Source organism: Dermatophagoides pteronyssinus, unplaced genomic scaffold, assembly GCF_027571235.1.
Source record: "Dermatophagoides pteronyssinus isolate colony J.1.1.1.1 unplaced genomic scaffold, Derpt_VIB-CSIC_2022.12 sq0008, whole genome shotgun sequence".
Classification (NCBI taxonomy): Eukaryota; Metazoa; Arthropoda; class Arachnida; order Sarcoptiformes; family Pyroglyphidae; genus Dermatophagoides; species Dermatophagoides pteronyssinus.
The window spans coordinates 487,379-500,479 of NW_027461532.1; the positions used below are offsets into that span (position 1 = coordinate 487,379).

The 13,101-nt window shown below is 29.5% G+C and overlaps 1 protein-coding gene across 2 annotated transcripts in view; it reads left to right on the plus strand.

Annotated features, from left to right (window-relative positions):
- The window catches only part of rdgA (retinal degeneration A), a 49,650-nt gene extending 40,010 nt beyond the window's left edge, over positions 1-9,640 (plus strand). For both annotated transcript variants that reach the window (XM_075821040.1, XM_075821039.1), the window contains exons 9-15: positions 3,976-4,169; positions 5,217-5,311; positions 5,395-5,721; positions 5,799-6,890; positions 8,410-8,759; positions 8,826-8,972; positions 9,160-9,640. In XM_075821040.1, the coding sequence (XP_075677155.1) occupies positions 3,976-4,169; positions 5,217-5,311; positions 5,395-5,721; positions 5,799-6,890; positions 8,410-8,447 (1,746 nt within the window). In that variant the 3' untranslated portion in view covers positions 8,448-8,759; positions 8,826-8,972; positions 9,160-9,640. The remainder of the gene's footprint in view (positions 1-3,975; positions 4,170-5,216; positions 5,312-5,394; positions 5,722-5,798; positions 6,891-8,409; positions 8,760-8,825; positions 8,973-9,159) is intronic.
- Positions 9,641-13,101: the final 3,461 nt, after the last annotated feature.

The window sequence follows — 13,101 nt, forward strand, 5'->3', positions numbered from 1 at the left end:
TTTTGTTTAAATGATGAATTGAAAATGATTTTCATTTTCAATAAATAGTGAGAAACAATTTCATTTCCAAGGAATTTGTCTCTCTCTCTCTCTCTCTCTCTCCCAAAAATTTTCATAGTTTCATCCTGTTATCATAATCAAATACTTATTACGTACGTATGAACGTACTTACACCCTGTAAAAAATTCCAACAAACACCCTGTTTTATATACAAAAATTTGCCCTTTACAATGAAAATGTTGGCTTCACTGTCATTATTCGATATTATCAAACAAAAAAAATTTCATTTTTTTTTCATTTGAATCCAAAACGATGATTATGACGGATGAGTTTGATGAAGGATGATGATGATGAATCCGGAAAAATGTGGGCGGTGTGACGCCTTGGAAAATGTAATGAATTTCTATCTCTCTCTCCCTCCCTCTCTTGATTCTCATTTTTTTTTGACGCTGGATAAATAACCGAATATGAATAATTCAAACACAAACAGAATCCTAAAAGCATATCGAATCTTTGGAATTTCATTTCAATTTCAATTTTTTCCTTCTGCTTCTCCTGAAACATTTACAAATTTTTCCATCCATCCATCCATATTCTCGCAATGAATTTTTCATTTTGATAAAAAACAAAATTTCAAGTCAATAAACAAATGAGAAAAAGTTTTTTTCTTTTTCGGTTGCAATCAAATTGATTTTGTTGTTGTTGTTTGACAAGTGAAAAAAAATCAATTTCAATTCTTTATTTTTTTTCAACCCCCACGCACCAAACCAGTCAAAAAAAACCCATAAAGAATCATATAGGGAATTTTATCAGTTTTTTTGTCTAGTTTTCAACCAACAAACAAAATAAACTCTTTTTTTTCTTCATTTTAAAGTTTATTTTTTCATTCACTGTTTTTTTTGTGCTAAAAGAGAAAAAATCCTATTGTATTTCGTTTCAATGTTTGAATTGTTGTTGTTGGTTTGGTGGGGAAAAGAATTTGTAAACAAAATCTTTGTGAACAAAAGAAAGAAATAATTCCATCATCTTTGTCAGGTCAGACAATCAAAAAATATTGTCGAATCGAAATGGAAATATACCGGAGAAGAATTCCCGAAAAAGAATCTGATTCTGGTGTTTTTTTTATTGTCAATTCTGTCGAACAATCGGAAAAGCAAAATTCTTTTCAATTCATGGAGAGAAAAAAAGAATATTCTATGTGAATGTTATCTGTTTCAAATTGTAACAATGAACAAACAAACAAATCCGATTCCTATTTCGATATCGATACTATCGATACCATCGATATTGTTGATGACGTTCGAATCAAATTGAATGAAAAAATCTCTTTTTTTCACTTTTTTGAATGATTATTATTCGTTTGTAATTTACATTCGTTTTTTTTGATGATGATAATGAATTTCCCGCTCTCTCTCCCTCTCTCTCCGCTCTTTCTTTTCATATGCAAAAATCAATAAAATTAATGTTCAAAATTGAATTGTCATCATCATCATCAACATCACGATTTTTTTTTTTTTGGTAGTTTAATTTAGTTATGTATGCAAATGTCTTCTCTTTTTTGCCGAAACATTGCCGATGATGATGATCATCATCATCATGATAATGTCATCAATGACAATCATCATGAGAATTTCGAAATTGAAATAAACTTTTTTGCTGTTGTTGTTGTTGGTTGTTTTGATAAAATTGCCAATGGCCTCTCTCTCTCACTCTCTCTCTCTCGCTTACTCCCGTGTGAGATTGAATTCTCAATGACACACAAACACACACACGATTCTCTCTCTCCCCATATCATGATATTTCACGTTCCAAACGAATTTCTTCTTCGTAAGTTTGTTTTTTTTTATTTGGTGATTCGATTTTAATCTAAAGAAAAACATCATCATAATAAACATAATAAGATTTTACTTTTACTTTTGCTTTTTCCCAATATCATGGAATGGTAAACATCATCAATGAAGCAAGAAAATTTCAAAGAAAATATAATTGAATTTAAAAGAAACTGAAGGAAAAATCTCCCGAGGACTTTTTCCATACAAAAATCACTTCTTCTTTTTTTTTGCTTTTTTTGAAGTTGAAAAGTTTTCCAAGAAAAGTTCAAATCAAGAATTTTTTTTTTTTAAAGAAAATGTTTTTTTTGTGGTTTGTAGCTTGCGGTTGTTGTTGATGTTCATTTTAATTTTCTTCTTTTTCTTCTTTTCTCAACTGACTAGAACAGAGAATATTCTCTGTTTCGGATTCTCGGTTCTGGCCAGAGACTACATTTTCGAATCTTATGATCGATTTTTGATTTTGTCAAAAATGAAAAAACAGCAAACAGCCACTGATTTCCCAATAGGTCACCATTTCAAAATATCATTGAAAAAAGCAGTTGGGAAAAAAAATCCTTCATTAGTGACATTTTTCTTCTCGTTCTCTATTAGTTTGTTTTAGATGAGAAAATTTCCGTAAAAAAATAGGAAGAGATTATTGATTGATTGATTAATTTTTTGTTTTGTTTTTTGTGCAAAAAAAAGTTCCCAAAATTTTCCTTTAATCCTTTATTCTATTGAATTTGGTGAAGTGAAAAATAAATAAAATTACTTCCGTACAGTCGTCCCTCGTACAACGCGGTTTTGTCGTTCCGCGTAGTATCGAAACCGCGTTGTACGAAATGCATGTAAAATAGAAGAAATGGCTCGTGTAGTATCGAAACCGTGTTCCGCGTAGTATCGAAACCGTGTTGTACGAGACCTACAAATAGTAGAAATATGGAAATTTGTACCGTGTTATATCGAGACTAAGCTTTAAAACATAATTTTTTTTAATTTAATTATTTTGCGAATTCGATTTTTCAAAACCGCGTTGTATCGAAACCCTGACCGTGTTGTACGAGGGAAAACTGTATAATTTCGCAATTCTAGAACCGCGTTCTATCGAAACCGCGTTGTTCAAGTACCGCGTTGTACGAGGGACGACTGTACAAAACAAAACTTTCCATAAACAAGATTATCGGAAAGTTTTCCTTGTTTATGGAAAGTTTTTTTTCATTCATTCATTTAGCTTTGTTATCGTTTGATTATTCATTGTGAAAATTAAATGAGAAAAATTTCCGAAAAAAAAAACTTTTTTAAATTGATTCAAATCAACTTTGTTTGGAGGAGGAGGAGGGATTTCGAGATCACACTTCACAACAACAACAACTTTACACACCCACAAATTCTCATTATCTCTTCCATTCCCCCTCATTTTAACCCCCGCCCACCCAAACAGTGTTGATGATGATGATTATCATTATGATTATTAATCCTCATGAGTTTTTCGTGCGAAAAAAACAACAACAAAATCATCATCAAATGACAAGTAGAAAAAAAAACAAAAGCCAAACGAAAAAATATAAAGTTTCATTGAAAAAAAACAAAACAATGTGTGTGTGGTTGAAATGGTGGGATGAAAAGATGGAAGAGAGAGAGAGATTTCCCTTTGAGGATTATTTTTGACACTTTTTTTTCTGTTGTTTTTTCTCGGTCGTCATCGTTGTTTGTTTCATCAGAACTTTCCGTCCTGCTTTCCCAGAAATTTTCCCACCACCACCAAGAGAATTGAAAAATTTATGTTACGTCATCATCAACATCATGATGATCAAAACTGGAGTGTCCTTCGTTCTGTTGATTTTCTTGCTGTGTGGTTTATATTTGAAATGAAAACTGAAAAAAAAATTTTCCATTTCAAAACGAGATATGAATGAAAAATTAGTTAATTTTTGGAGAAGTTTTCTGGTAAAAAAAAAGTTACAATAATTATCACTGAAATGATGATCATCATTTTGTTGTTGTTGTTGTTGTCGTTGTTAAATAACAACAACAATTAATTAATTACTAGTTTTATTTTTTTGTAAACTTTATAAAAGTTTTAACTATAATTAAACTTGAACCGGAATTGTAATTTTGTTTTTTTAATTTTTTTCGTTTGTAAAAAAACCAAACTAAATAATAGCCATTATTACAAGCTGGTGGACATGGAACAATAATTGCACAATGTCGTAATGCAAATATTATTACCTGGCGTACAATACCGATGCAAGTTGATGGTGAACCATGTCGTTTATTACCATCAATTATTAATTTAGAATTACGTAATAAAGCAAATATTGTTGCCAATACAAAAACATTTGAACATAAACGACAAATGTAAGTATTATTATTCGCAGTAGTAAAGTGTTAAAAAAATGGAAATGAATGTAACATACACCAAAAAAAAAAATTCTATATAGAATTTATCACATTAACCCTGTTTGTTTGTGACCTAAATATAATTCATCAGGTTCATTCACCTTTATTATTATTTTCAACAGACATAGAAGAAAAAAAATGTTTTCTTTTGATTAGTTTTTTTATTCTCTATCACCACCTTTTTGTTGTTGTTGTTAATTGTCATTTGTTCTTTTTTTTAACCCGTCAGATTCATCAGTTTCCTGGTTCTTTTCTTTTCTTGTTTCCATGTTTTCAAACCAATCTACCTTAGTTTTTTTTTGTTTGTAATTTATTTATTCAGTTTTTTTTCGGTTACGTTTGATGAATACATAATCAAGAATCTTTACAATTCATTATATGAATATTAAATGAATATTTAATCTAGGGCCGGAAATTTCCGGAAAAAGTAGTTGAAGAAAATTTCCGAAAACAACTAAAAACAAAAGACAAAATGACATAAATTCTTTGTAATCAGAAAACTAAACAAAACAAAAAAATGAAGGTGTTTGGTTTAATTTACACTGTGTGTGTGTGTTTAGGTGAATGAAATGGTTTACTGGATTTAGGAGAAAAACATTCACAAGATTAATACTCATATTTCATCATCATCATTTTGTTTGCATTATGGCTTTTCACTAGCCATATTTGGCTAGAGAGTCAGGAATCAAGAATCAAAACAGATCAATCACTATTACTGCACAGCAAAGAATATGATGTTTGTTTGTGTTTGCTTGAAAAGAACACCCCACAACCAACAAACAAACAAGAAACTCATTCATTAAAATGGGATTTTTCTTCACTTTAGTTCCTGTTTACCTTGAATTTTTTTCTCATTTACAAAAGTTTTGATGATGAAACAAAAGGCGAAATTTAATTTCCGTTTTAAAAACTTGATTCTTTTTTTTTCTTCACTTTTTTGGCCAAATCCAATTCTAATGAAATTTTTTTTAACACTTTTCTCTCCTTAAATGAAATTTTTTTTAGGCCTGCATTGGAAAAAATAACATTAAAAATACGTAAATTAAATCTAAATGATTATGAAACATATCATTATGATAAGGAAAAATTGAAAGAAATTTGTAAGTATTGTTTTTTCTCTGAAAACTTTCTGAAAAAAAAACATCATTTCCATTAACCAAATTTCCGTAACCTTTCTAAATAGCCACTGTACTTGGTACAATAACTATTGATCAAATTATGGAATTAAGTAATGTACGAATACGTATTAATGAAATGATGAAAGAAAAAGGATTAAGACGTCCATCATCAGATTTAACTGCTGTTGCTGCTGCTGTTGGTAATGTAACACCAATAACGGCTATTTCGACTGGACAATCATCACAATTGCCTACATGTTTTGAAAATGAATCGTCACCGAATGAAACAACAACGACAAATGCAACATCGACGACGACGGCAACGTTGACAAATAACCATTCATTATCATCATGTGTTAAATTTGTATCGAATGATTGGTGTTTTGTTGATTGTAAGTTGATTGATTTTTTTTTCGGTTACTTTTTCCGTAACTTTCATGTAAATGTTTCTCAAAATTTTTTTTTGTAGCCGTAACAGCTGAACGTTTTTTTCGTATCGATCGTGCACAAGAAGAACTTTATTATGTTGTTGATATTTGTCATGAGGATTTATTCATTCTGGATCCACAATTTGATGAAAAAGATGATCTTGATTTATTTACATCGGAAGAAGTTATTGCAAAAGTTGTTGCCGGTGTTACAAGTACATCATCACCGCTTAAATCATCATCAACAACAACAACGACAACAGCAGTATCACCAATGCGACCACCACCATCATCATTGATTATGGCTAATGGTGATGATCAACAACAAATATCTAGTCTTCCTATTGATCATTTTATCGAAAATTTTGATAATAATCATCACTATAGTCGTCAAAATAGTCAAACCTTGGATTTAATACCACCAACAACGTTACAAACACCACCAAAATCACCATTATCTGATGATAATCATAATAATAATAATGATTATTTGGATAATGAACCATATTATAAACAGATGCGTAAATTGGATAAATTTAATACAGATAATTTAGATACAAAAATATCACCTTGTAAACAGAATGGTAATACATTATCATCAACATCAATGTTATTATCATTATCACCAACAATCAATCAACAATCATCACCAGCGATCATTGATTCACCACCAAAATCACCAAGACGTCGAAATCGGCCATCAATTTTATCATCATCAACAACATCACCATCAAAATCACCACAAACAATAAATCGTCGTCCATTATTAAATCAATTAATGTTAGCAGCACGTAATGGTGATATAACATTATTAAAACATTTGCATCATAAAGGTGTTAACTTGATGTTAATCGATGAAAAAGGAATGTCTGCATTACATTATGCCGTACTAAATAATCAAGATGAAGCTGTTTCATTTTTATCAAATGCATTTACACAACAAATGATTGATCTATGTGAACCTGAATTTGGTCATACTGCATTACATAAAGCTATTATTAATAATAAAAATAATATTTGTTTATCATTAATATTACGTGGTGCACGTTTAGATATTAAAGATAATAATGGACAAAATTGTGAACAATTAGGTTATAATCTTGGTCATCATGATTTAATTAAAACACTTTTACGTAAGTTTTTCTTCTTGTTTCTTTCTTGTTTGTTTCTGTTTGTTTTCCCATTGTGAAATTCAATTTAGTTTTTGTCAAGTTTTTTTGTTTTTGTTTTTGTTTCAATTTGGTCAGTTTTCTTGCAAAATTCTCTTCCACACGCACATTATCAATATGTCAATCGATCGATCGATCGATTGATTCATTTCTTTCTTTCAGATAATGATGATAATTTTGTTAAGAAAGACTATAGAAAATTTTCATCAATTTTTTTTTCTTTCGATAAATATCCATTATTATTGAATGTGAAAATCATTCGGGTAATGGTCACGTTTATTGTTTTATTTTTTTCCATTTAGTTTTTTTGCAATTCTGTTATTTTTCGTTTTGGAATTGAATTTTCTCTCGTTTTTCTCTCTGGTTTTCCATGTTTCTTTTCTTTCTTGTTTTTGGGTTCCGGTGTATGCCATGGCTGAAATGTCAGAATTGGCAAAAAATGAATTCTCGTACAGAATAAGAATTTGGTAGCAACCAGGAAAAAAACCTGGCCTATTGTAACATCATCATCATTATCGTTGTTATCATCATCATCGTCGAGAGAGAGAAATGAATTGACAGGTGTCAGAAACAATATTTTCATTTCTGCTATCTAGCAGTGAATCAGTGATGGAAGGAAAATCTTTCCAGCCAAAATTATGTCAAATCAAGTCGAAATAGTTGAACAGTAACTGATAATAATTTTCAAAATCATTATTCGGAAAAAAAGAGATAATATGCTGAACATCGAGAAAGAATCATGCTTTTTTAAATAAAAAAAATCATTTTGACAATAAAGGTCAATTGAAAGTCATTATCGAGAAACGAAAAACGAAAAAATTACCTTTTTTAGATTGAAATTTATGTTGTTTTTTACCCGAAAGAAAGGAGAAAAAAACCCTTATCAAGTTTTATCGGTTTTTTTTCTCGCTACGTTTCAGGTTAAAATGGCAATTTTTTTTAACTTTTTGAAAAACGAAAATTGCAGATTTTATGGGAAATTTTCTTTACCGTTTCAATAATGTCACCATTATCACCCAAAAAAGTATATATAGCGATAATGAATGAATGTAGAGAGAGAGAGAGAGAGAGAGAGAGAATATTCTTGACGAAACGAAACGAATGAAGAAATTCTACTAATTGCAAATGACAACGGAGAAGAATTTCATTCCGTTAGTGAAATATAATGTATTTTCATTTATCTTGTTTTCGTTTCGGGGAAAAAAAATTCGGAAATGAAGAACAAAAAAAATCTTCTTAATTTTCGTCTTTTTTTTCATTGATGATGATGATAATTACCGGCCATGTCTCGTTTTTGTTGTTGTTTTTTGTTGAAAAAATCCAATCAAAATGTCGTACAAATTTGAAATTTGAACAGTTTGTTTCGTGAGGTGCCTTCAGGGTTAACAAATTTTAGTTTGTTTTTTTTCTAAATTGAATTTCATTTTTTTAATAATAATTTTCAATTTTTCCATTTATTCCAACAATAAAAAAAAATTCACAGATGTATCACAAGCTTGTAACCGTGAGACTTCAGTTTGACTTCAGAAAACCTACGTCCAATTTTCAATATAATCAAGTCAAGACCTAAATGAATAATGTCAACCGATACAACAACAACAAAAAATAACCGGATTCTTTGTCCGAAAAAATATTTCCGGACAACAAAACAAACAAGCAATCAATATCAGAAAAGGAGATTCTTTCATTCATTTTGTTTTGTTTTGGCCGATCATTTCATATGTGAATGGAATTGGAAATTTTTGTTGTTTTGAAAATCTTCCTTTGGCTTGTTCCTAATTATAATTTATTGATATACGAAGCAATAACGATGATCCAACAGAAAAGTTCCCGGTAAGTTTCTGGAAATTTTCCTTAAATTTTTTATTCTGAAAATATTTTTTTCTTTTCTTTTTACAGAATCATCATCATCATCATCACCAACAAATTGTGCCTTTTTCATCTTCATATCATTCACGATCTCTCTCTCTCTCTCACTCTCCAACACCCATTCCTTTCATCATTTAGATCAGAAAGTTTCCAGAAACATTACACACACAAAATTCTGTAATAATTCTTATCATTGTTGTTGTTGTTGTTATTGAAATTTATCATTATTTTTTTTTTTCAATTGAAATTTAACACTCTCCTTTTCTCTGTCTATGTGTGTGTTTCATTCTTTGTTTCAATTTCCAAAAAAACAATTTCGCCTTTTTTGTTATGCACATCGCTCATCATTTTTGCAATTTTTCAGCACGCTTAGCTTGAATATTGCGCAAATCAAATCAGATAAATTAACTTATTCACACGTCACTGGTCATCTTTATTCATCATCACCACTGGGGGGTTAAATTATTCTTAACCCTACACCACCACCAAACAATATGTGGATGCTTAGATAAATGTTTCCTTCTCCTGGATAAATGTTCTCCGCTATCAACTGCGGACTTATATCATATATTTTTCTACTACTTTCTCTCAACCAAATTCATTCAGAAAATGCAATAATAATTTATTTAAAGCAAACAAACAAAGCAAAACGAACATTGTGAAAGCAATACATCAAACACACACACACACATCTATCAAACTTCTCTCACATTGAGCACTGGTCAATTTTCTATCAAATGACAAGTTATGTCATTCTCACCTTTCATCATAATCATCATCATCATCATCATCTCTTTCTATCTTTGATCTATCTAATCAAAAAAAAAAAAAAAAAAAACATAAAAGTTGTGTGAACCTCACCTGAAAAAAAAACACCCAAATCACTACAAATATATAGAAATGATGTTTATATTTTTCTGTTTTTTTCTCAACAAAAACAAAACAAAAAATCGCCTCAAAGTTAATTTGCATAAATGTTTTTTGTTTCATTCATTTCTTTTGGTTTTCTTTTTCTTATTTTGATTTTTCTGTGTGTATGTTTTGCCTGTGTGCGTGTGTGATGGACTGAAAAAAAAGTAAAATTTAAAATAAAGTAATTTTTTTAAAAAAATTTGTAATTTTGTTTGGTTATTTTGGAAAGTTTTTTTTGGAAATCCAATCATGTCATCCAATGAATGACTGGTTTGGGTGTAAATAGCGTTCGGCCATCATCATCATCATCATCATTGTAATCTGATCTTCATACATGCAATTTGGCTTTGATGAATTAATGGAAAAGCAGCAGCAGCTGAAAATGGAAAAGAAAATTCATCAAATCTCAAATGACAAAACCGAAAACAAAGCAAAAAACCGGATCCAAACAACATGTTATCAGCAAATCAGATAATCTAATCTCGTGATGAAAAAACAAACAAACAGCTTTCTTTTTTTTTTTTCCCAATGATGTTATTGATTGATTGATTGATTGATAATAACACGGTGTTAGTCAAAAGGGAAGAAAAAAGAAAAAAATTAGATGTAATAAATGAAAATAAAGTGAAAGGAAAATATGAATTCGTTGTTGTTGTTGTTTTTTTCCCCAACTTTTCTTCTTCCCTCCACCATCAAAAATGTAATTATCATTATCGGTTGTTTGGTAATAACGATTCCCTCTCTCACGAAAAGAATAAAATAGTTTTCTTTCCTTCTCTCATCTCCCACAATAGAATATTCTATTCGGTTGTTTCATTCATGAGAAAAGACAAACAAAATTCACAATATTTATTTATTGGCCATTTCGTTTACATCATCATCATCATCGAATAATTTGATTTCGATTTCATTTCAGTTTCTATCCAAATGATGGGCAATAAATTTTTTTGTTTTGCTTGTTTTTGCTTGTCTTGTTATCTCTTTCCAGCATCTCGGTAGCCATTTTGGTTATTTTTCTTCAATCATCTTGATCATCATTTTGAAATCTTGTTTTCTGTTTGTTTACAGGTTCTGGTTTCTATCATTATCATAAACAATGGATAATTCAGTAAAATTCTTTATTCTTGAATTTCTTTATTCCTGAAGTTATTCTGGTTATTCTGGTTCGGGTATCCATTGTATTTTTTTGACGTTTTTTCTTCTCCAATATTTTTCATTATCTCCCAAACCAAAGAATATCACAATGTAAGTCACGATGTGGAAAAAAATGAAAAAATGAAAATCTTGTCATTTTTTTATGATTAAAAAAAACAACTGAAGAAGAATATTCTGGTAAACAACAACAATGGATAAAAAAAAACTTACTTACTTACTTAACACTTAACACCCACGCACCAAAACAAAAGCAAAATAACAACAAAAAAAACGACCAAGTAATAAAAATAAAATGTTGGTGGTGTTTAGTTAACACAAGAATCCAATCAATCTTTGTCATTATTATTATTATACCCTATATATTCATTGGATTCTTCTTTATCTCGACCATCTTCTTGATCATAATCATAATCAAGTATTATTTACAATCAAAGATGATGATGATAAATATTTTAGCGAAACAATATGAAAATGGATATTATGATTATGATGATATTTTGAATAACCAAGAAAAGAATATTCTTTGTAGTTATTCTGATCAGTTTTCATTTTTTGTTTATTTGTGAAAAGTTTTTTTGTTTCTTTAGTTTCTTGAATCTTTGATGAGATTTTTCTCAAACAATCTTTTTATGATTGTTTTCGAGTAGTGAAGTGTTTTTCTTGGGAAATATTCTTGGCAATTTCATTTTCGCCATAATCAATGATGAATAAAGGCAGAGATATGAATGAATGAATGACTTATATTGGCCAATCTCTTTTTTTATTCATCTTTTTCATTTTTTTTTTCATATTTCGATTAACTTGATTTGATTTAGTTTTTCAATTTAGGAATTTCAATGGACATCATCACAAAATGATTACATTAAGAATCTTTGATCCATGACCGATTTTTCCTTTATGGGTGTTTTTATTTTTTGCTTGGTGATAAAAAACAGAACCCATATAATATCTGAACGGGAAACTTTCCGAAAAATTTTATTTTTTCATTTCGGTTTTAATTTGATTGATTTTGATTGATCATTTTATTATCTATTTTTTCCAATTTTATTGATTGATTTTCTTTTCTTCGTTTTTTCTTTCAAATTCCGACAAAAACAATTTTTCAAAATTTTCAACAAAAAAATGGGATTTTTCAAACATTTTTTTTTGAAGTACCTGCTGCCATCTAGTGATCTGGAATGAAAACTGCAAATTTAAAAATTTTGTAATTTTTTTGTAATTACAAATTCTCATTGAATTAATTTGAATTTAATTACAAAATTTGAATAGAATTTTTTTGGAATTCTTTCTGGGTTCTTAAATTTCAAAAATTCAAACAATTTTATTTCGGTTGTCGTGCAGTTTTGTTTTTTGTTTTTGTTTTGAAAATCTTTTTACCGGTTTTTTGTTTTGTTTTACACGAAATTTCATTTCATTTTTAAAAAATCAACTTCGTCCTAACCAATTGAATGTTATGTCATCATTAAAATGCACTAAATTGTTGATAATATTGTTGGTTTTCTCGATCAAACTGAATGCTGTATGGACACAGCCATCAAGTGATAATCAAACCCTAAATAACAGTGGCAGCAGCAGCAGTAGTTTTCCAATAGCACTTGATTACACCACCAATCTGACAACCGGATCTAATCAATCCACAACGATAGGGACAACGACAACCGAATCAACATCCATCGACATTACAAATAATCCAATCAAAGAGTTACGTAAAAGAAATTTATTACCATTATATTCGATAATAATTGATAAACAAAAATATTTAAAACAAAATGATAATGAAAAATCAACAACAACAACAACAACAACGATAAAAAGAATAACATCACAATCGATAGTATCGATACAATCATCATCACCATCACCATCGACAACAACATCATCGTATAGTTATTTTTGGTTAATATTAATTGCATCATTAATTGTTGCAACAATATTAATAATAACAATATATTTTGCATATCGTAATATAAGTAAAGATTGGCATTTTATTCGAAATTGTGAAGATGGTTTATTAGATGATAATGATGATTTTGATGGTGATGATGATGATGATGATTATGATGATTATGATGATGATTATGGTGATGATTGTAATGGTATGGGTGTTGGTGTTGGTGTTGCTGGTGGTGGTAATATTATTGCCGTAGAGGATTTTGATCCTACAAATTTATCATGTCCAAATTCTCGTATGAAAAAACTGAAACAAAAACAAAAAAAACAAGCACTAGGTGCCGGCACC